This window comes from Larimichthys crocea, chromosome I, assembly GCF_000972845.2.
Source record: "Larimichthys crocea isolate SSNF chromosome I, L_crocea_2.0, whole genome shotgun sequence".
NCBI lineage: Eukaryota > Metazoa > Chordata > Actinopteri > Sciaenidae > Larimichthys > Larimichthys crocea.
This window is the reverse complement of record NC_040011.1, coordinates 1,189,068-1,212,010: the sequence shown is the minus strand read 5'-3', so window position 1 is coordinate 1,212,010 and position 22,943 is coordinate 1,189,068. Positions and strand designations below refer to the sequence as shown.

Sequence of the window (22,943 nt, the reverse complement as noted above, 5' to 3'; positions counted from 1 at the left end):
CAGGATGATAAGTGTTTCTGGCTGACTGCCTGGCTTCTCATGCGGTCTAAGAGCCTGGGCTTTCCATAGAGAGACAGGACAATGCAGTAATGATATGATCTCCACAGCCTCGACTATTGGCTACAGATGACCGTGACATTTATTGCTGCCATAGCGATACGCTAGAATTTGACTCATAGTGGGGTGTAGCTTTTGGGTCAACGATTACAACGACTAATGTCAAACTGTAAACAAAATATTGAACCATAAGCCATTTATGAGAGTAAGCGTGGCTATCTGACATTTGACCAGCCAATAATACATCTCACGGTCTCTTTGAAAGCAGCCCATCTCTTTTTTTTCTGTGACAGCCAAAGCCTCTTTCCCTGCCTCCCTCAGTGGAGCTGTAAAACCTGACCTCCTTAATCTTTCAGAGTTTTTGATTTCCCTCAGCTTGACTGGGCGTGAACACACATCAGCACTTAGGACGAGGAGCACTGTCGCCTGTTGATTTCTGCAGGCACTGGGTGATGATCATCAGAATTTGCATATTTAGTGTTGAGCTTCAGATTCGGATGTATTGGGGTTTTACTGAAGATACGAAATTGCGAGGCACAGCTAGAGGCAGCAGCAAGTGATAGCACATAAATGCAACATGATAAATGTACTGTGTACTACAGAATAGCCTGATATGTTCTTTTAATAATGCACAATAACTTACACTGCAAACTCTATGATGAGAGAGATGGGCTGTTTTACATTAAAAAGTGCTTGCTATGGTTACACAGTGATGTTTATATTTATTCTACATCTACGCGCCTCTCCCACTGAACAATACCTAGAGCCTGGTTGCTATGGCAACTAGCAAGCCCATACTGGAGAACGACCAGGAGACATTAATAAGCTTACTGTGAGCTTCTTTGGCTCCTTCTGTTGGTCATGAGCACAGGCGGTGGCAGTGTAGGATTTTAACCTGTACGTGCATGCACACAAAATCCCCCCAACACAGATAGCCTTTGTGATGAAAATCTGAGACGTCAGGCAAATGAGGATGCCCGAAATGCCCTAAGAAAGTGTATCACCATCTGCCGTTTTTTCCTATCTGCATCATGGTACCCACAGTGTGAGGAAGCTCTAGGGGAGAAAGGGGATGCAGCATGAGAAGGGAGGGGGTCAACGCCTTGTTGGAAGCATAGACAGGAACACGACTAACCAGAGGGGGGAGGTTGTGAGTCTTTGTAAGCTAAGGATTCCCCTAGAAAAAAAAAAAAAGCCCTCCCCCATTCCCCCACAGCAAATCTTCCACCCCTATTAACAAAGCCATGGTAAGCTAGTGTGTGGCCATGTTATCCAGGCCAAGGGTGGGGCACTTTGTGTGTCTCTATGTTGGCATGCACACAAACGTGTGAGGAGTTATATGCACATCTGATTCCAGTATTTGTATGTATTTATTCAGTACCCACTAATGAAGTGCTTTGATTTATTTGCATATTTTCAATATAGTTACAATGCATTCAGCTGCTGGCCCCCGTTCTTGATTATCAGAATCCCGGGGGACAAAGTTAATTAGGTGCAAATTAGTATTTTTATGTGCCACATACAAACAACACCACTTAAACAAATATTAAAACATTATTCATTATATTGGCGCACAATTTAGCTTCAAATGAGAGACTTCATTTTATTACTGCCAGAGTTTTATGCATTACAAATATTTATTAAAGAGCAATACTCAAAATTAAAAATGTATGCTTTGGGTAAAATAATAAATGAGGTCAGAAATGCTCAATAAAAACTGAAAAGCAGCACCCAGACAACACAACGGGTTTGTAATTCAGTTTCTAATTAATAATTAATGATAACTGGTAATGGAAACATAAGCATTTCAGCAACCTGACTAAACAGAAGGAAAGTGGAGCTTAAAGAGCACAAGTAACCACAATACCCTTTACATGCTAGAAAAGTGCACCGCTCTCACTTAAGAAGAGTGAGCAAACCTGCTAGAATTAGACTCACAATAGAAAGGGCAATGGCAACAGGAAGGTAGGGTAAGAATATGACGCAAGACAAAAGGTCTTTTGGGTCAAAAGCAAGAAAGAAAAATGTCTCGCATTATGTCCTAAATATACTTTTTACAGGATTTGCATCACTCACTGAAGTCATCTAGTTGGCCATGTCTCAACAGCACCAATTTTATCATATGAATTTTTTGTAATTTATTTTAAACTCTCCAGTGTTTACTTCTGTAATGATGTGTGAATGATACTTGTATGTATGTGGGACCAACTTCAACAAACTCCAAACTACAGGAAGGACCATACAGATGCAGTTAAGTGGGTAGGTGTTGTGTATATGGAGACAATGTTAACTGATGTCCAAGTTAGTTTATACTAGATAAGCTTACCATAATAAATAAAGACAAAACACAATCAAACATGTCAGTATTTTTTATGCTTTTCACTGAAACACTGAGACAGAATCTTACAACAACTTGAAGGCAGGTTACATAAATTCTATCTTCCTTACTCTGATGCCTATAGTTTTGCTTTCAGTTTGCAAATTGCACAACAAAAAAAAACAGGAAAAAACAGAGCACGCATGTATGTGGGCAACTCATTTTGGAATTATGTTGACAAACCATCCTGTTGCAGCGTGGCCAAGTTGGTAAAGCAGCACATAGCCTACTGATGAACAGGCAGGAGAATCCAGGCTAGCTTGATTTGGATCAAAGTAATAGATCGACTAACCATCAATCATCATGCACCGACCGACCAACAAACATACATTATCATTCCCCCTAAAAGTTAAAAGTTAGTGAAAATGTACAAATACAACAAAGAAGAACCCAGTGCCCACAAGAGGTTGGACGATTTGGTTGGACGATATGCAACAGAAGCCTAATTGAATTATTAAATAACGATGTTGCATTAAGCAATTAATCATTCATGAAGCATTACATTTTAACATCAATGAATTATGCTGAAAGATTAGCATAATTGCTTACACTAGGTGTGGTTCTTCTAGGAGGGCTACAAATTAAGCTGTTCTTTTAATTAGGACAGTTATACAGTAAGCCAAGAGCAATATAGAGGCTGATAAGATCACTTTCAACATGTTATGCATCAAAAAAAAGCTACAGGTTGTCACCCCCCATTGCCTTTTTCAACAATTAGGCTGGTTCCAACTATCAGTGTGAATTATAAGCTAAATCACAAACTGCTCTTTCAATGCACCAAACCATCCAACCACTTTCTGTAGCCACTTATCCTTATCGGGATCGCGGGGGCTGGAGCCTATCCCAGCTGGCATTAGGCAGGAGGCAGGTTACACCCTGGACAAGTCATCGGTTCTGCATCAATCCATTCCTGTATTAATGTTTATTATTATATTGTCTATTCAATTCAATGGGTTTACTTATATCATTCTGACAACTCTTTACTTGCCTCCTTCTTGACTGCTTTCCAGTTCTCTGCTGCATCAGAGGCTCAATTTCCCCACAGGGATCATTAAAGTTTCATCTAATCCACCTGTCTGATCATTCATCCATGAACCCATCTGTCCATACTTGAAGTCAAGATTTTATTTATACTGCACACATTTCATCCAATAGCACTTTAATGTACCCCAATGATCTTCTAATTATTCCCTCATGCCACCCATCCCTCAATTTGTCAATATATTGTTTATGTTGTTTAAACTCTGGCCATGGTCTGTATTAGTTCTGTATCTATTGTAAATTCTGACGTATGGATTATGCATATATTAGGCATTGGTTGCCATGTTGCTGCACTGCTTGCTACTCAAGATTTTTGCACAACCAACATCTAACATAGATGTCTTGGACTGTGTTTAAACAATTCCAGGCAGTTAACTGATAACTGAATGCATATCTCCTAAAGTGGAGGAATTTGGTAAAGTAGCCATCCATTGGCTGCCCAAACTGTTTGATAAAACCGTGAGCAGCAAAACTTCCAACCATAGCAGACCACGCAATAATCCTTTAAGTTTAAATCTTAAAATCACCAACTATAGGCAACACCTTGTTTCTGCGCTGTCTGTCTGCATTTATATGATAAGAATCCAACAACACCATCTTGGTGATTGTATAATTGAATCTGGATGACTAATAAGATTAGGAGAATCCCATTTTGAAATCAGATGTCACCCCCCCCCTCCCTCCTTATTCCCTCCTTATTTAAGGAGAGGTTGAGTTAATGCAGTAGAGTCACTGCCACGGGGAGGGGGGTGACGGGCCTAACCATTCTGTCTGAGAGAGCCAGGGGTGTTTAGGGTGGGCTGGGCAAGTAATGGTGACCCACACTCATGAACACCCCTGTCTAAACGTGATGCAGTCAGAAGGTCTAGATTTACTGCTCAGTCTCTACCCCAGTGGCGCATTCAGTGTTTTAATTCAACATTTTTCACACTACTGCCACTTCAACTGCATACCCCCACCCTCCCATCACACATGCGCTTTCCTGCCTACCATAGAGACCACCCTCCGCTCCATCCAGCCCCCCAACTCCCCTCCACCTCCTTCCCCTCCTCCGCCTCCTCCTCTCCACCAGGGACCAGGGAGGTTTTCAGCACTTGCCACGGCAGCTCGCAATGGACAGCACCACAAAGGCTCAGTGATCCCTGACGCTTGACAGAAACCACAGTTGACAGGCAATCTCAGCGTTCAGTAGGGATATCTAGAGAAAGTGGGGAAGTGAGACAGAGGAAAAGTAAGCGGGAGTGCTTTGTGGACTATCCCATAAAAATAAATAAGGGTTTGAACCTGCAACCCAAACATATTTCACACATATCTTGCTCTAAAACAGAATTAGCACAATGGAAGAAGACATGGATGAGGGGCAGACCCAGAAAGGTAAGAAAGCATTTTCTTTGCATGCATGCATGAATGGATGCAGAATGGATAGATTGCTTTCAGTAAATCTGACATGGGTGTTTTGGCACGGTGTCAGTGGTGCCTCTGCAGATACAATTGCACAAATGTTAGCCTTTCCCTTTCTGAATAGGGGAGCAGCTGTTTGTGGTAATTCCTTTGTCCATTGAGTGTCAGCACTCCACTGAAGAGTGCATGTCTATATGTGCTGTTTGGGTAGTCAGAGGGGTGTGAACCTCTCCAGCGAGGGATGGACTGTCTTTGTTTGCTTGATAAGGCTTTCATGCTTGTCGTGATGGCTGAGAGGGAAACACGAATTGAGGAACCGAACCAAGCTTCTACACTCAGTAATCCATCAGCTTTCAGGTTCTGCCCTTTGTGTCCAAATACCCAGACGTTGTATCGTGCAGCGTTGCTTTGCGACAATAAGTGTGGATTTGATGCAGGAGCTTCTTTCATACATTTAAGAGGGCAGTGCTTTATTTTGAGCAAAGTGGGATTGCTATTTATACTTCACATACACCCCCTCCCACCTTTTTCTCCGCATGAATGATTCAGTGTATGGTTGGGAACCACAAAAGCAAGACAGTGAGAGTGTATTCTTGTTTACTAGTGGACTGCAACATTTTGAACAAAGATGTTTTTTTCTAAAGAAACCCTGAAATGATCCATAAACAGACACAGACAGGATGCTGTTGTCATGTTTTGTCCAACACACCTTTTGTCTCTGCCTCCTGCCCCTGTCTCGCTCGCTCTCAGAATTACTTCATGTGACAAACAGTCTTCATATGTTTGTTTCTCTTCCCTCCCTCCCTCCCTCCCTCCCTCCCTGCAACCTAGCGCACACACACATGAGCTGAAACAGTTGCCATGGCACTGGCCAAGTATAGTCATTATCTATTCTCTCTTCTCCCACTCCTGCTGGTGACATTTCAGTAACACAAGAATAGTTCACTGTATCTGAGAGTGCGGGAGCGAGAGAGACAGACAAAGGTACAGAGTCAGACTGTAAGAAATTGAGTAGTAGAAGACATATCGAGAGGAAGAGAGATTAAGAGAGTGCAAGAAAGAGTGAGTGAAAGGCTTGACAGGATATAAGGGGGTATGATCTTCTAATACAGGGAGAGAATAATACTTGACTCCATATTATTGATGCACATCCAGTCATTTTGTTCCCCATTGATTAAAGAGACTGCTGCAACACCATTTATGAAGGTGCTGTTCCCACGCTGCTTTGTGATGTTTGGCACATGCACCACCAACCTTACAGATCCAATACTTCTTGGTCGCCATTACTAGGTGTGTACATTCTTGTTCAGGAAGTGAAAATCTGTCAGCTTTGGTCACTAACACAAATGCTCACCCACCTGAAAGATGCAGCCATGCAAGCTGTGCTTACGTTTCTTCATGCCATGTCCATTCAATTGGGCCAGGCTTAGGTTTGTAAAGACTACAGTTACTTAGTGCAGACTTGTATACTGAAAGCTCTGCTGGCCTAAATGTGGTTCACTGGGAAACGGTTTCTTTAGAATGTTAGAGTAATGTGCAAACAGAGGGCTAAAGATTTGTTTTGTTTTTTAAGAGCGAGTTGATCAGCACAAACTATTTCTATTTTTTTTTTTTTTTTGGTGACTTAATTGTTTTTTTCTCACTCAATGAACTTTTTTGGTTAGAGAGGAGAGCTTAGAGCTTCAAGGAAACAGGAAAGAGGTTCAGGATCAAATGTAAGATCCAATCGAGGGGGGAATAACTGTAATAAATAAAGGTCCATACATCCTGTCCATGGTGTTTATAGCTGATGTTATAGCTGTGTAATAATACAATTAACATTCCTATCATTCAAAAATTGTTTGTTAAAAAGTAAATTACCAACCTGTTACCTCAGAAGTTGATATTTAATATGGTCCAGGTGTCTGACATCTATACACAGCCATTCACAAAAACAGCCCTATGGCCACCAAGGTTTAATACCTTTATGAATCACAACAAACCTCAGGAAAATATTTATGACTTACTGAAATGACTTGCTTCCAATGTGTTCATCATAATTCTTCCGTAGTTTGTTCACTGATGTGACTACAACAGACTGTGTGTTAACCACCATAAGTTTTATTTGTGTAACAACAAGTATAGTGTGTGAAGACAGTGCAAGCTTTCAGGGATGATTTTCTGACTGACAAAGTGCTAAATGAAATATGTGGAGAGTGAAAGTTGAACCTATTCAAAGTTTGATTAGATCAGCTAAGGCCTTACTACAAAAGATTAGAAGGTTAATCTGTCAATCACAGACTGTTATTTAACTCAAATAAGAATACAGACACAATACTTTGTGATGAGTATTTAAGATGTAATTTCATAAAAATCCATTAATGGGTTGATCTCACAAGACTTTCCTGGGTTTGGTGTATCCTTTTGGCTTCTGGGTCATTGGTAGATTTAAAAACAGGTTGATATTTATTACCCACCTACAATACTGTGAGATAAATATGTCAGTACAAGGTATCAGGGCTCACTAGTCACCTAACCATGTGGGTCTTTTATCAAAAGACTGACTTGAAAAGCATCAGCTCCTGTATTGGTTATTGAAGACAGAAGATTGCAATGACTGCTCTGATGAAGCATGGTGAACATTAAAGCCACCCCATCAGGGTTAGTTCCATGTCATTTTGATCCAATGGCTATCATCCTGTAAGAATCTGTAATCGTTTGTAAGAACCATTGAATCATTTCTAATGTTCAGGAAAGTTTCAGAGCCGCAAACGGAAAACCTCAGTTTTACAATCACACGTAGTAAAAAATGTAAAGAAAATTTAAAGCAAATAATAAATTGTAAGGGATAGCATTAAAAAAGACTGTTTTTTGTTGCTGTGTAGGCCCAAAGCAAGCTACAGTCCATCAAAGATCATGTAAGAGGTTGACAGAACCACTCAGCATTCATTCAAACATTACCCACGGCAAAGATTCTCTTAAAAAGCAAGCACTACAACAATAAAAAGCTTGTGAATGTCACACAACATGGTTTACCTTTGAGAGGGCCACTCTGTGTCAACATTTATAGGGACTTTATAGGGACATCCAAATAAACTGTAAATTGGTACTTCCAACACAAATAAGGTGTAGGTGTCAATGAGTGCACACACAGCACGCTAATGCCCTTCTGTCTCCCTCTTCTGAGGCCGCAAATCTCAGATTATGAGTCAGATGCACCAGGTGGGCACTGTTCACTTCAACTGCTAGCCAAATGTAGCAGTGCACACTATGTACCACAGGGAGCAAACCAACGCCCCACAGTTGAAGAAGCAAGGTTTTACCAACGTGAACACAGAACTGATATATTGAAGTTTTTCAGAGAAGTTCTGCAAATGAGTGTTTGCTTCTTTGTCTCCCTTTTTAAAAATAAACCAAACAGCATTTTGGAGATAGTTCACACTGGTATTGTTAAGTGCCACAGAATGGAAAAACTGAGAAAGGCACACCTGTTAGCATTTCCTGAGCCAAGAATCCACTCCGCAAGGCACCGCTTGTCCTTCTGTTTGATCAGTTTGATCAGGCTACTAACTTGGCAAGCTGTTAAAGGATCAGAAGCTCATTGATATTTTTGTCTATCTACATAAAACTGGATAATTTTGGTTAAATGACATGGAATGAGTAGTAACTTAGTAGACACAATACACAATAACAACACTGAAGTTTGGCGTTTTTTTTTTTTTTTTTATGGTCCGCTGTGGTCCATGTTCTTTGAATCTAAAGCGTCCATAACAAATGTCAAATTTACATTGAGGTTAAGGCACAAGAGGCTGGTTTGAACACAGGTGATGTGCTTAGATTATTGGTTTTATTCATTAAAATTGTTTTACATTTGTGATTATAGTCCTTCATTTGTGTGTAGTGGCATATCCGAGACCTTTCTCTTGGAGTGCGGTTGGTCATGTTGCCTTAAAGAGCTGCTAACACTGAAAGAATTCAATTGGTATAGATTTCTTTTGAGAGTTTGTGTCCCATGATGGCCTGAATGCAGCTTCCAAGGCTAAACCACTCTGACATAATAGCTTCAACTCAGAATCAGTGAGTTTGGGTCATGTTGCAATACATAACCCTTCTCTCCCTCTCTAGCTCATTGTTCTGAATCCTGTAGTAAGCTGCCCAGAAGCAGTTGAGGGAGTTCCACCAATTGTTCTTGTGAAATTTGTTGGGGCTATTAGTGGAGAACCTCTTTGGGTTTTCTCATTGTTCTCCTAGGAATGACTCCTGAGTATAGATTTTTAGATACAGAATAACAGGTGTTCAAACATAAACATGCAAAGAGCGTTACTGGGTCCTCTGTCTTAAAATCATATTATAATAATGTAACCATTTAACACGATAGTGGTTTTGCATTGTCCTGTTTTAATAAAAGAACTATAATATAACACATATCCGTGTCAAGTGTAGAGACTGAGTACATTTCATGATTCTTAAGCCAATAATAGGCTTTCTTGTTGTTCAGGTTTATTTCAGGTAAGTAAGTTAAGGCGACCATGGATAAAAACAAATGCAACCGTTCAGTCTGCTGTCACATTCAATCACACAGTTAAGACAGGCCATTATTACGTTCTATTGTTTAGGAGCTGTCACTTAAATCCTGACACCCGTCGGTGCTTGCTGCCCACGACGTTGGTGATGGAGACATTTCATTTCTTCTCACCACGCTGCACCCTCTTAAATGTATAACTCGAAAGTAAAGAGAACAACCCTCATATCCTCTCCTGCGTTCTTGACATTTGCCCCTCAGTTCCTGGAGTGAACTTGGACTACAGACAAAAGGCACGTCCCTGCTCAGCAGTCACGCAGTCATGTTCAGACTCTTCCATCTCTCTGCGAAAAGAAAGAGAGGAAATCAGCGGCTGAGCTTTTTGGACCTGGCCTGTAATGTCCTTTTTGCCCAGAGGGGTTATCTGTGTAATGTGTCTTGTTCACTATTGTCCCACTGAATTTGTTGACATACAGTAAGTGGGTCACGGCTTCGAAGTACCCAGTCTATTCTCAGATTTTGCGCTGCGGTTGGCATGGCAACCATACTGGTTGATTAAACATGCGCAGAGGAGATGGGGGCGTGCAAGTCGCTGAAAAACCTGCTCGCTTCAGGGGTGGGGGGGCTGCACATTAAATATAGGAAAGCAATGAGACTTGTATACGCCCATTACTCTCAGACTGACACAGACACATCCCCCACCGAGGACTCTCTCCCTCCCTTTAGGAGTAGGCTCGATGCCACCCCTCCCCCACACAAAACTCCTATGGTAACAAGGAACTAATAACTGCTAGCTGAATGCGCAAAAATGGAGTCTGATTGGACGTCTTGCACTTTAAGTGAAGTCAGCATGCACCAGACATAAAATTAGATTATCGTTCTCTTATCCGTCACCCCCCTTTATTTCATTTTCTTCATGTCCTCCTCTAACACAGCGTCTTCTTCATTTTCTCCGTGGCTAGAAAAACATACCATTCCCGTCTGACTTCAAAAAGATAAAGAGACATTTTAATTAGGGCTGCGCCATTAGAGACATGTAATCATTACAGGCTAATATATCACCTTTAAAAGGCAATTATTTGGAATCAGCCAAATATTACTATAATAAATTATATGCTGACTGAGGAACCAGCACTTTTATAATAGTTTTGTGGACTAATAATGTCAAATTAGCAACAGAAAAAAGGACAAGACAGTCAAATAAAAGTAATATAATAAAAACATGGATGGAACCAGTAGGACATATAAAATATCTTTACTGGCTTTAATCAGGCCTGTAAACTTCAGTGGGATGAGGAAAGGGAACAGTCCTGAGAAACACCTTCACTTTGTGATTCATCACATTCAGTGTGTGAAAGTTGCTGCTGGACCAAGCAAAGTTAAAGTGGTGAAGTCAATTACTTTAGAGTTACTGATAAGGTTGTGTTACTAGAACAGATTCATTATAAAACTGACGTTAAATAGGGTCATAAAAAGTGCAATGCGTCTATTTTTTCTTTCAAGCGTTGAATAGTTCACAGCTTTATTTAATGTCAGTACATTCCTAACCTTAGAAGAAAGTGCAGACATTTTTTCTCTGCACTCCTGGGAGGGCAGGTGTTTACAGCTGCTATTATACTGGTGTAAATATTCACATGTTTCACTTTCCTTCCTGTCTGTATCTCTCACTTTACCTGGTGCACTATTTATGCAGCTCTTGAGACTGTGTATACATTTTTCATTGAGCTTGAAGTGTAAATAAGAAATCAAATCCAATATTCTGGAAGATTTCTGGTGGTTCTTGAAATCTTTAAATATGCTTGAGTCAAATACATGCTGCATCTTACCTCTGACAAGATCCTGTAAACGGTTCCTTAAGCACGGTGTCAAGTATATTGACTGCTTCAGGCACTATGCAGCAGACCAGACCTCTTGTGACTGAGTAAAAACCAGGCAAAATAGAAATATTATAAGTCAACGGATGAACTTTAGTAATATAGTAGTAGTAGTTAAGTGAGTGAGAAAAGAAATTCATGAAAAATATTGTAACATTGTAACTATCAGTATGAACAAACAGTGTGTAACTCATTAGCGCCTTACAAAGGGCAGGAAATCCTTCGTTAATTAACCCCAACTGTCACCCGGATGTTACAGTCATGTTTTCTTTGAAGGATGTAATTTAGCTCTAAGCATTATTTAAAGATAACCTCATCCCTTTTGTGAATGTTGACTGGGTCAGTGAGAGTCTGTATGTGTGTGTGTGTGTGTGTGTGTGTGTGTGTGTGTGTGTGTGTGTGTGTGTGTGTGTGTGTGTGTGTGTGTGTCCTTTTGCCTGTCGGATATGACACTGACAGATGGAGGAGAAGTAGGAGGTGGGAGGGGCCTTGGGAGGGGGGTCATCCTTTCTCTTTGTATTAAAAAAGACGCCTTCTGTTGATTGGGCCGCTGTGTTTGGGGTCACATGGGCTTCACTTTTTTTTCTCTCTCTCTATCTCTCTTCTAAACAGAGGCTTTTTGTGTGGAGGATAAAATATCTAAAACCCCACCATCTCCTGAAATCCTGTCTCTTTGTTCAAAATTCATTAGACTAATCCTTATGTTACCAGATTTCAATTTTGGCAAGTGACATTTATTTGATTAACACTCAGTGAGAAGAACACCCTTAGTCATTTTGTTCCTCTTATAGACACAGAGAACAAAGAGTTTAAACCCATCACCTCGACATAATCACCTATTTACAAAGGATTTTTAACCCCTTGAACCTTCAATACTTGGAACAGCCTTCAGGATGTAATAATGTAAATGAATAAGTGAGTAATGAACCTATTCTGCACTGTAAACAAAGACTTTAAATGTCCAAAATACAAGGATAGCTCCACTTGTCTCCTGTGCGACCAATAAAAAGCAAAAATAATCTTCATCACCTTAGCCAGTCAATTAGACTCACAGTTGGTCTGTACTTAAAAAGACAAGCAACACTTGACCGTTGATCGTGATCAACTCAAATACTTACGACTCGTCATCAAGCAGGGGATCTTTTATTTCTATCACAGGTAATGTTGGCCTAAGCAGAAAAGCATGAATAATTAATGCGAGAGGCTTGTGCTCTGCTGCACTGTGCCGCTTCTAAATTATGGATCAAGCATCCAAGTAGCTCTCCGAGTCAGTTCGCACCACTTGCCATTTTTCACCAGCTCCGTCTGCAGTCACTTAAGATCAATAAAAAGTTACAGAGAGGAAATGAGAGGATGTGCTGGTATGTGAAGAGCTTTTATTTTAATGCAGCGAGGACAGAGACTGGGAAATTATTCACAGCTATTTAATGACTAGTTTTAACGTTTTTGGAAAACACACTGGACTGAAATGCATAAAAAAAAGAAAGGGTGGTACTGCAGCTTTGGCTGCACGTTAAAATCACATTAACATCCATTCATCTGTTCAGCAGTGATTTAAACCTGCATCTGACATGCTCATTTCATTCTGCCCTCTCCTAATACACCTCTCTCCACTGGCTGCGAGGAGTTTCCCCTCCACAAATTCAAAAGCAGATAATCAATAAAACATCACTCTTGTTACATCCACTCACTAATGCTTCCATCTTACCCTGTAACTATCTTTAACTGTTTCCATGGAAACAACACTTCCTTTCAGTAAAGTCATGTAGATGACATTATTTTTCGTTGCAGCTCAAAAACAATCAGAACGCAAACCATTGGCCAGATCTGTTATTTGTGTCTGCAGTAATGACCCCTCACTATTCGTTTGGTTGCCGCTGTTGTACATCAGGGAAAAATAAAATACATTTAACTGATATAAAACATTTATATCACTGCTTATCTCCATTTATTTCCCATTCAATACAACATTCATCAAACAAATAAGGATAAGTCTTTGACTTTGCTCCAAAAGGGCGCTTTATAAAAACCCCAAATAGTTTTTGCTCATATATGACATTCAAAATAATCTGCCAGTCTATAGTATTTAATAATCTGAATAGTCACTTGTGTGTTTTTCTGTGTATTTTATATGAGCGGACACGCTGATCTGTCGCTCTGACTTAAACAGGACCACTGAACCCAGGCGTGCACACTAAATGTGACTGCTCTCTCTCGTCTCGTCAGAAAACACAATCGCATCAATAAATCCTGTCACCGCCTGCCTCCTGAAACGATAAGGTAACTCGAGGTAATGAGTCTGAGGGAAGGGCTGGTGACAGGATCCCTCTCTGTCTCAGACATAATGAAAACATCGCTACTGGTGCTGTACCATGCGTTTCTGGATACAGCTGTTCAGTGAAACACAGCTGTGATTGTAATGATAATGATAACCGTACAATAGCCTAAAATAGTTCGACTGTTTTCACGAAAGGCAATCCAACTCACTGCTGAATGATGATACTTTTTCTAATTAAGTTGATTAAGATCAAGAAATTCACACTGGGTCTATCAGAGCTGTCTACTACTCAAAAGTATTCTGGGAAGCAACTGACAACTGTGCAGATGAGGCAGTCTGAGATGTCAAAATAAATGACATGTTTGACATTCATTATTTTAACATGGGGGTTCATATTATTCGTTATAACTTTCAAAAGTACATTAATCTTTGGACTCTAATCGTAGAAATGAAGTTGTTTCACTACCAGAGATGGCATGGTAGAGAGGGAGTCCTAGCCGTGTAAACATACCACAGGCTAACGTGCCTGGGAGTGGATGTCCCTCCCGTTAGATCACACTGTTAGTACCTGATAGTCTGAAAGGCACCAAAGGTGAGGTGTGTCTTGAATTTGATGTCTCCTCCCAGGTAATGTCTCACTCCCCCAGGACTGGGAGAATGGGTATGTTGGAGACATACCAAGGCGCTGTTGATAGAGGAATGTTAAAAACAGTACACAGTTGGCATCACAGCAACCCTGCACTATCACCTAGAAAAAGCACATCAATCCAGACATGCACCGACTTTAAACTATCCACAGAGGCAGAAAACAATGAACAGATACATGTCCGACAAGGACTGACAACATAACTCATGACTATTTCCACTGAGCTATCTATATTTGTTAAAACTAGCTGATAAAAGCTGCACAGGCTATTGGGAAATACCATAGATTCTCAGCAAGTTTTCCATGACAAAAGAAATTATTTAAAGCGAGAGGAGAGAATAGAAATTCTACAGCCAGGCACTGGATTACATCAGCGAGAATGCAGATAATCTAGGCATGTCTGGCTGAGGGTCGGAGCTGCACCAAGCCCAGCAGGCGGACCAGCTACTTGGTATTCCGCTCAGGTTCGGATCAGTCAGAAGCAGAGAGTTGAGGAGGAGGAGGAGGAGGAGGAGGGAGGACATTTGGTGTGGCTCCTGCTTTGCAACAACCAGGTGAAGACGGCGAGTTAATGAAAAAAAAAAGATGGTACTAAAAGCGTCCTTGATGAACGCTTGTGACATCTTTTGTCATCTCTACGACTGACAATGAAAACTGACTGCGCTGGCACAGAGTCTCGTTTCTGAACGAGGACGGCAGCGTGAATGCAGATGAGTTAAATCATGAGCCATGATCGCGTTTGCAACTGATCAAGAAAGAATTTTTCATGTCTGTGACATGGCATATATTACATTTGCACATTCCACATGCATGGATTGACTTGGACCTTAGACAATTCTGCATATAGGTCTCTATTGTAAAACAGGTGGAAGTGAAGAGTTACAAATTGATTGAGAATGGGCTGAGCTATGTGACAAATGTCTGTGTGCAGTTAATATACTGCAATGCACTGCTAGAGCCTATGAAGTCATTTTTTTCTTTCTCCAGGCCTCTAAAGGAAATAAAACTCCACTTCTGTTGTTGTTACTCTGAAAAATGACTGACTCAGTGCCACAAACCAACACACACACACACACACACACACACACACACACACACACATTAATACACAAGCACAAGAGAGACTCATAAATCTAAGCTACTCATACAGACACACAGACTCAGCTTCTCTGAGAGCAATCTGTGTGACGGGAGATTGAAGTTGGAGCCAAACAGTGATTAGTCACCTTAAGGGCCCCAAGGGACAGGAAGCAAGGCAAAGAGAACAGGGTTAAAGGTCAGGATTACTATGTAAAAGCTCTGGCTGAGTTTTTAGTGCTGAATAAAATGTCAGCATCCTCTGTAGGGCTAAACAACTGACAGAACAAATATGCTGCACCCGCAGTGAAAATATGAGGCCAGGACACAGCATAGATAAAGAATTATCATACAATACTCTCCTCTATTCCGTGCCTTTGAATGCTCCTGTACTTTCACGAGCATGCATGCATGGCTGCCTCCCAACTGTGGTTTGAATGTCTGAGATTCTCAAAAAAGTAAATGGTGTACAACATGCAAATGCATTCGCCCACCGGCAAAGCTTTGCTGAATTATTCAAGTTTCAGTAGAATCCTGTCTTACTTTGTATTACAGCACAGCAGACAGCAATTTCCACCCATCCTGGATTTTCTTTGAGATGTTTAATTGTCTTTTTGTGTGTTTTTTAGGATGCCTTGAGTGCTGCATCAAATGTCTGGGTGGGATCCCATACCCATCCCTCATAGCCACCATCTTGCTGTACGCGGGCGTGGCTCTGTTCTGCGGCTGCGGACACGAGGCCCTGTCTGGCACCGTCACCATCCTCCAGAACTACTTTGAGGTGGTGCGGAGCCCTGTGGATGCACTGGACGTCTTTACCATGTGAGTAGAAAAGAACAAAATCACTCTTGGATTCAAGGGTCACTTAGTTGTTGAAGAAGACATTACCATCCCTAAAGAGTTGCCAATTTGCATACCCGCGGAGGGAAGAGAAAACATGAATTTAATATTCTCTTTGACACAAGCGACGTTTCCCACACTGCACCAAATCTCCAAATTAATTAGATTTTTTTGCTTCAGAGCAACATGGCATCTGGTATGTTACTCAAGAAAATGGAGAGAAAAACATTACTTGACCCACAATCAAGCCTCCTGCAACAGTTTCACGTAAAATAGTTTGTGATATATTCAAGAACAGGAGTGTAACATTGTGTTGTTGTGGATGTTTTCAGTGCTTCTTTGTTCATTCTCCAGGATTGACATTATCAAGTATGTGATCTACGGCATCGCTTCAGCTTTCTTCGTCTACGGCATCCTGCTGATGGTGGAGGGCTTCTTCACCAGTGGAGCCATCAAAGACCTGTATGGAGACTTCAAGATCACCACCTGTGGACGCTGTGTCAGCGCCTGGGTAGGGTAGCTTCGATTTTGGTTGCCTTATACCCATGTGGTTACACCCTAATGTCATTTCTCAGGGTGTTACCCTCCAAGGCTGAGTCATAAAGCTTCCTTTAAGTGGCACTTTCTTCAGGCATGGTGGCAATGTGTCCAGCACCTTCAGTTAGAGTTCTTTAACAAACCAATGTTGCGTTTAGTTTGACACTGTCAGAAACTCTAAGAGGTTTTGAAAACCAGTTATTGGTTACATTTTAATGGGTTACATGAAATTGTCAAATATTCTAAATTAAATGACTTTAACTAATTGAGTCAATGTTCTGTGTAGAACACATAGGAAGCAAGAAAGCATGACATATCAGACAAAACATGTTATGAAGCTTCAGTACACTAGAGGATTTGTTGATTTGCACGCATTTGTGTAGATTATCTAAAAAAAAAAAAATTCCTTACACCACACTGTGTCACAACTAAAGTGCTCTAAAATTACATTAGAAACATCTATCAAAATAATTCTATTATAGTACCACAGTGACAATAAAAACATTTGGAGCACTCTCATACGGAGCCCACAGCAATCCTAACGAGATTATCTCTGGGATGTAATTGCTTAGCAGATCTGAAGCTCCACAGGGAGGCAGAGCAAATAAGCTATGCTGTGGTATTTGTGGTCATTATGTTGGTGTGTGTTAATCGTGTCCATGGAAATGTCCAAAATGAGACTGTGTTGGCAGAAACGGGCATGAAGCGGCTTGGGAACAGGTTCACACTAACAAACTAATTCATGTCCCTCAAGTCCTGTGTGTCCTTCCACAATACCCTGGAACAAAGCACAAAGACATTGCAGTGCATCACTCTAATTTCTAATCATTGAACTTAAAAATGCAGAAAGTTCAAGCTTGCGTTGATTACATGGACACCGTGCCTAAATGTGATCTGTGTTCCTCTGTTGCCCCTTGCAGTTCATCATGTTGACGTACATCTTCATGTTGGCTTGGCTCGGAGTGACTGCTTTCACCTCCCTCCCAGTCTTCATATATTTCAACATCTGGAATATCTGCCAAAATGCTACTGTGCTGGAGGGAGCCACACTCTGCCTGGACCCACGCCAGTATGGTAAGGATGGTCTGAATTTCTTCAACCCCCACTTTTCAGACCTCAATTGTTTAGATCTCTATGGCATCCACTGCTGAACACCTTTCACATCTATGCTGTGCTGTTTAACTTATTGGAAATGAGCAGAATGTAATATTTATTTAACAAATATGGCATGTAACAGAAAATATAACCACTGCACAGGAACCAATATGATAATGTTCACAGTTCATTTTTGGCAAATGCATGCATTAAAACAGCCGCTTTGGAAACAAAGTGCTGTAAATGTGAAGGTGATGTTCCTGATATATGACCTAATGTTTCTCTTCAAATGACTGTCCTGGTAACTTTAATGATCCAGAATACTGTTATGTTCAGCTGGTACATCGGTTCATCATATCAGTGGCTTATATGGCTGGCTCATTACTTTTAATTAGCATCACCTCTTTCAGTCCATTAGCCACCGGCAGCCACTTATACTGCTTCTGTGTCAACAACCATTTGTGCTGTCACCATCAAACAAGACGTGTGCGTGTGTGACATCTTTTAAGTCTGCGTTATGATCATGTAACTCTACTTATGTGCCACCTTTTGAACTTTGCATTTTGTAGCCTGCTACTTTTCATTCATGCTTCATAATAAAGCACTATCTTTCAGGTCTTGTGCCAATCAATGAGGTGAAGACAGTGTGTGCTGGAACGGAGAAATTCTACAAGATGTGTGAATCCAATGAGGTAAGGAGAAAGTAACATCCAAGTATCAAATGATGTTATTACTGCAGATGACATAAAGTCCTAATTTCACCAATAAGGAATAACAATTCATGTCAACAGCCTAGGTGCCTTTGAACTCAGCTGCTCTGGAAAAAGGCAATGGATGACACGTTAGATGCACCAGATGGCTGTAAATGATCTGTGTCTTTGTCAGTTTACAGAGTGATGGAACATAGCATGGTTACTTAAACACTGCCACAAAGCATGGCAGTATTTATTTTTTTTACGGCATAGCTTCTCAGAAGCCAAAATGCCACAATCATTATCAAACATTAAGTATAGGATCCAAGTAAAATTTTAGTGAAATAAAATAAAATAAAATATTATTCATTTTGAACTTTGTTTTGCTCCATATTTTTCCCCACCTGAAGTGGCCCCCCCAATTTGAGAACGACAGGCTTACAGTGACACATTACTCCTGTTTATAAAGTGACTAATCTCACTAAAAATAGAAGCATACCAATATATCCACTATTGATTGATTGATATTTCACAAATAATGAATCCTAAAGTTCATGCATAATGTTCACAGTGTTCATAATGACATGATTTATAGATGAATGAATGTTTCTAAGTTTGTTTTCAGGCAGAGTAATGCCTTGTGATTTGTTTTTGCTACAGCTGGACATGACTTTCCACCTGTTCATCTGTGCTCTCGCTGGAGCAGGAGCTGCTGTTATCGCCATGGTGAGACACCAGTAAAAAATTACAACTCTCTCTCTCGCTCTGTCTTTAAAATCTTTAACACCAACCATAAAACAGAAGAAATCAATGTCTGTGGCATATATCTTTGAATGCAGATAAAACGAGTGCAGGATCTCTGTATAGTGTCTCTGTGAGCAGTGGGAGGGGTCAAGCATTTTTGGAAATAAAGGTAACTGTGGGGGAATGTGTAGCTGGCAAAATAGCTGTGTTTTGTTGTGGCTGGTTAAGCGGCGTTGTGTTTGCCTGCGAGAGAATAGCTGTAGATGGGTGAGAAGGCACTTTGGCGCAGTGAAAAAGACAGGGTTTGTCTCTCTCCCTCTTTCGGAGGCGCCAGGCATGGCATGACGTTGTCATGGAAACAGGGAGAAGAAAGGCTCAGGGATTGTTACAAACATCACTCAGTAATTTGTGAGGAGCCATTTTCTGAGAAACAGAAAGTCTTTTCTAGTCATGGATGATGTTGCAAATTGTGACGGGGATCTTTTTTTTTCCCCTTCACATATTCATTTTTCCCTTCCAAAGCTGAGGGCGGAGAAAATTCATCACAACTAAATCCCAATAATGAGCCAGAAACACAATCAATGCTAAAAAAAAAAAAAAAAAATCTTTACGTTTTTAGACTCAACATCAAATAATAAAGAAAAAAACAATTGAAATATGAACACAATTTTCAATCTGTGAATCTCAGTCGCCTAATTGGTCTCTTTACATGTCAAGAACAAAAAAAGAAGTGCAGCTATGAAAGTGTCACTCCTTGTGAAAAGAGAAGCTGTGTTACAACTTCAGTCACTAATGCTCAATACATTCATTATAACCTCAGCTGCCATGGTAACGCAAGTCCAAAACCACATTTAGCATTATGCTGCCACCTGCTGGAAATCTCGGTCTTTTACTTCTAGGGCCAGTCTACCAAATCAAGCTGGTGAAACAGAGGTCTAAGTTGTTGATTTGCATTCACAAAAAACTGAGAAATGAATTAATAATAATGTCTAATTTAAGTTCTAAGATATATCCAGGTCTAAACTAATATAAACACAGAATATATAAGGCAGATCTTTTTGAAATTAGCTTTGTATTGCTGTCAGACTTCATCATTTTCTGTATCTCACAGATCCACTACTTGATGGTGCTGTCTGCTAACTGGGCCTACGTGAAGGACGCCTGCCGAATGCAGAAGTACGAGGACATCAAGTCAAAGGAAGAGCAAGAGCTTCATGACATCCACTCCACTCGCTCCAAGGAGCGCCTCAATGCCTACACATAAAGACCAGCATGAGGCCTGGCCCTGCCACTCCGGCCTCTCTCCCTCTTTCTCTCTTCTGTCTTTCTATCTATCTCTCTCTACCATCCCCTCCCGAGGGGAGGGGGCGGATGGCGCCTAGGGCCCTCGCCACTGCTGATGTCACTGGTGCGTCATATGACAATGTGGTCTGGGGGGGTGACGTCACACAAACCTCCTCAGTCACAAACAGCATTTCAGATGAAAAAAAGCCCCTTTACCTCTCTCATGGATGGTGTTATGATTATCATTATGGCAGTTCTATTATTCTTGATACAAGTCGTTTAGTGCTGATAGTAGTTTTAGTGTACTTTGTAGAATCAGAAGTAGCAGTAGTATTTCAGCTTTTTTTACTCGATCATTTGCATTTGATTGTTTTATTTTTCTTGAATTTCTATTTGATGATCTAAGTGTTATTTTTGCTCTCATGCATAATTTATTTTTTTTGCTGATTTCTGAGAGGGTCAACAGGGGCTTAAAAAGGGTTTTCAAGCACATTTCTCATGTCGTGTGTCTGGAGATTTCATGTTCAAGAACTATGTACTGTATGTGAACGGGTGGTTAGTTTAAAAAAAAACAAAAAACATTTTAAATCTCAAAATGCAACCATGGAGCATCGTAAGCCTTTGTCATACTAGTATTCCCAGGGATTAAAAGTGCTTTCACATGAAAGTAATTCAATCTGTTTTTCTATTTGAAGTCATACTATACCGAGGCAACACAATAATAAATACCAAATCCTAAGAGTAAAATGAGTATTTGCTAGATGTGCCAAGCCTGTTAAACAGGAAACAGTGACTTTGATAGAAATCAAAGACGTGATTAGTAGATTAAAATTAAATTGTGGGTTATTTTATGATAATCTTGCCAGTTAAAATGTATTTTAGGACTGTGAATGATTCCACAAAAGCCACAAAAGCACATGCGAACATGCTTTCATAACCCCTTTTTTAATTTGTTAAAAGTGGAACTTTATAAATACTAAACTCCTGTTTTTTGTTTGTTTGTTTTTTTCTGCACTGTATATACTGATATATCACCTCTATGTTAAGCACTGACATTTAAGGACAATTCATGTGTGAATGGGAAGAGATCACTGTGGGTCAGTCCACTCTGCATCAATCAGTCTCAACCCGAAAAAGAAACTCAGATCATAAAACCTTTAGTGTTGGTACTCCTCAGTGGAATTAACAGATGTGAGAAAAGTGTGTGTGTCACAGTAGTTTTGTTCATGACAGTAACTGTATTGCATTACACATCTCAATGCCATACGAATACAACTGTGGCCTGTTAGTTCATTGCCTGGCAAAATTTTGTTTTGTCAGTATTTTCCAAAAGCTACTTTCATGCACTTATTTGACCATTTCTGTGCTCTCTCTAGATGTAAGCGCATTGGTGTTCAACTCAAAGTTGGATAACTGTACTGTTAGTAAAGACTGTGAATTTAGATGTTTTTCGTGGCATGGACATGCATTAATATAGTCTTATCGACTCAAAAGTTACTTTATTTCACTTTATTTTTACACTTCTGACTGTCTTGCTGGATCAACCCTTTGTTTATATGTGCAGTACTAAACCTCTCACGCTTACCGCGTTATGCTACTGATATTAGAGACTGTAGTCTTTGAGTTGTGTCTATTTAGTTTGTGATGAGCTCTCAACCATGTCTTAAAAACTAATACTTGTACCAACATTGCTTAAACTGTAATGATCTGAAAAGATGCTTTCAGCTTTCTCCTCGTATTAGTCTTTTGTAATTTCACTACGAATGCTTAGTAGCAGGCTTTAAATCGAATCTGTTTTGTACATTCATGTGCCAACAGCTTGAAGTGGCTTATTTGACCTGTATGATCAAATTTGCTTGCATTAATAAAATTCACTTGTGTACTTGTTAATAAATACTTGATGTCTCTCGAGTCCATTTTGTTTTGTGATGTTTAGGTTGGATATATTTAGTAGTCCTTTCACTAGTTTTTATAATAACTAGCATTTGATCAGCTGTCAGGTGAGTTTCGAAAGAAGAACATACACACCATAACAATATCATACCACTAGGTGTCTCCCTTTTCTCTTAGACATTCAATTAAAGAGTTGGCAGCCATACTTGTTTTTATGTCAATAATATTAAAAAAACAGAAATAGAAAATAATACAGCCACTTTACAATTGACCTGACCCAAAGTTATGTTTGTGAAGTCACACTTCAATTAAAATATAAATGACTGAGTGATTGAAATCAAGATTGAGGATTATAGGCTGGAGGAAGTTTGCACTCTCTGAATACCTTGTACATTTAACCTTTAGACTGATGATTTAATTGTGAGAAACATGCCTAGTAAAGCAATGATTAAATTTGTGTCAGCGATAAGGAGAAAACAATTATCACATGTACTGATAAATTCAAATAAGCCCAATAAAAAAATGGGCTGTGTGTGCACATGCTGGACCCATGTGCGCAGAATATATATGAAAAGGATACACTAATGTGAACCTGTCATTGGCAGA

General features: G+C 40.2%; 1 protein-coding gene across 1 annotated transcript; it reads left to right on the top strand.

Annotated features, from left to right (window-relative positions):
• The first annotated feature begins 4,340 nt into the window (after positions 1–4,340).
• On the top strand, positions 4,341–22,340 carry gpm6aa (glycoprotein M6Aa). Its single transcript, XM_010729496.3, has 7 exons — positions 4,341–4,849; positions 15,882–16,074; positions 16,447–16,603; positions 17,550–17,703; positions 18,340–18,416; positions 19,077–19,142; positions 20,272–22,340. The coding sequence occupies exons 1-7, from the start codon at positions 4,813–4,815 to the stop codon at positions 20,422–20,424; spliced, it is 837 nt and encodes a 278-aa protein (XP_010727798.1). The 5' UTR covers positions 4,341–4,812; the 3' UTR covers positions 20,425–22,340.
• Positions 22,341–22,943: the final 603 nt, after the last annotated feature.

Coding starts and splice junctions, on each gene's coding strand:
- gpm6aa (XM_010729496.3), top strand. CDS start 4,813: ATGGAAGAAGACATGGATGAGGGGCAGACCCAGAAAG. Junction 16,075..16,446: donor GCACTGGACGTCTTTACCAT/GTGAGTAGAAAA, acceptor TTCATTCTCCAG/GATTGACATTATCAAGTATG. Junction 18,417..19,076: donor AGATGTGTGAATCCAATGAG/GTAAGGAGAAAG, acceptor TTTTTGCTACAG/CTGGACATGACTTTCCACCT.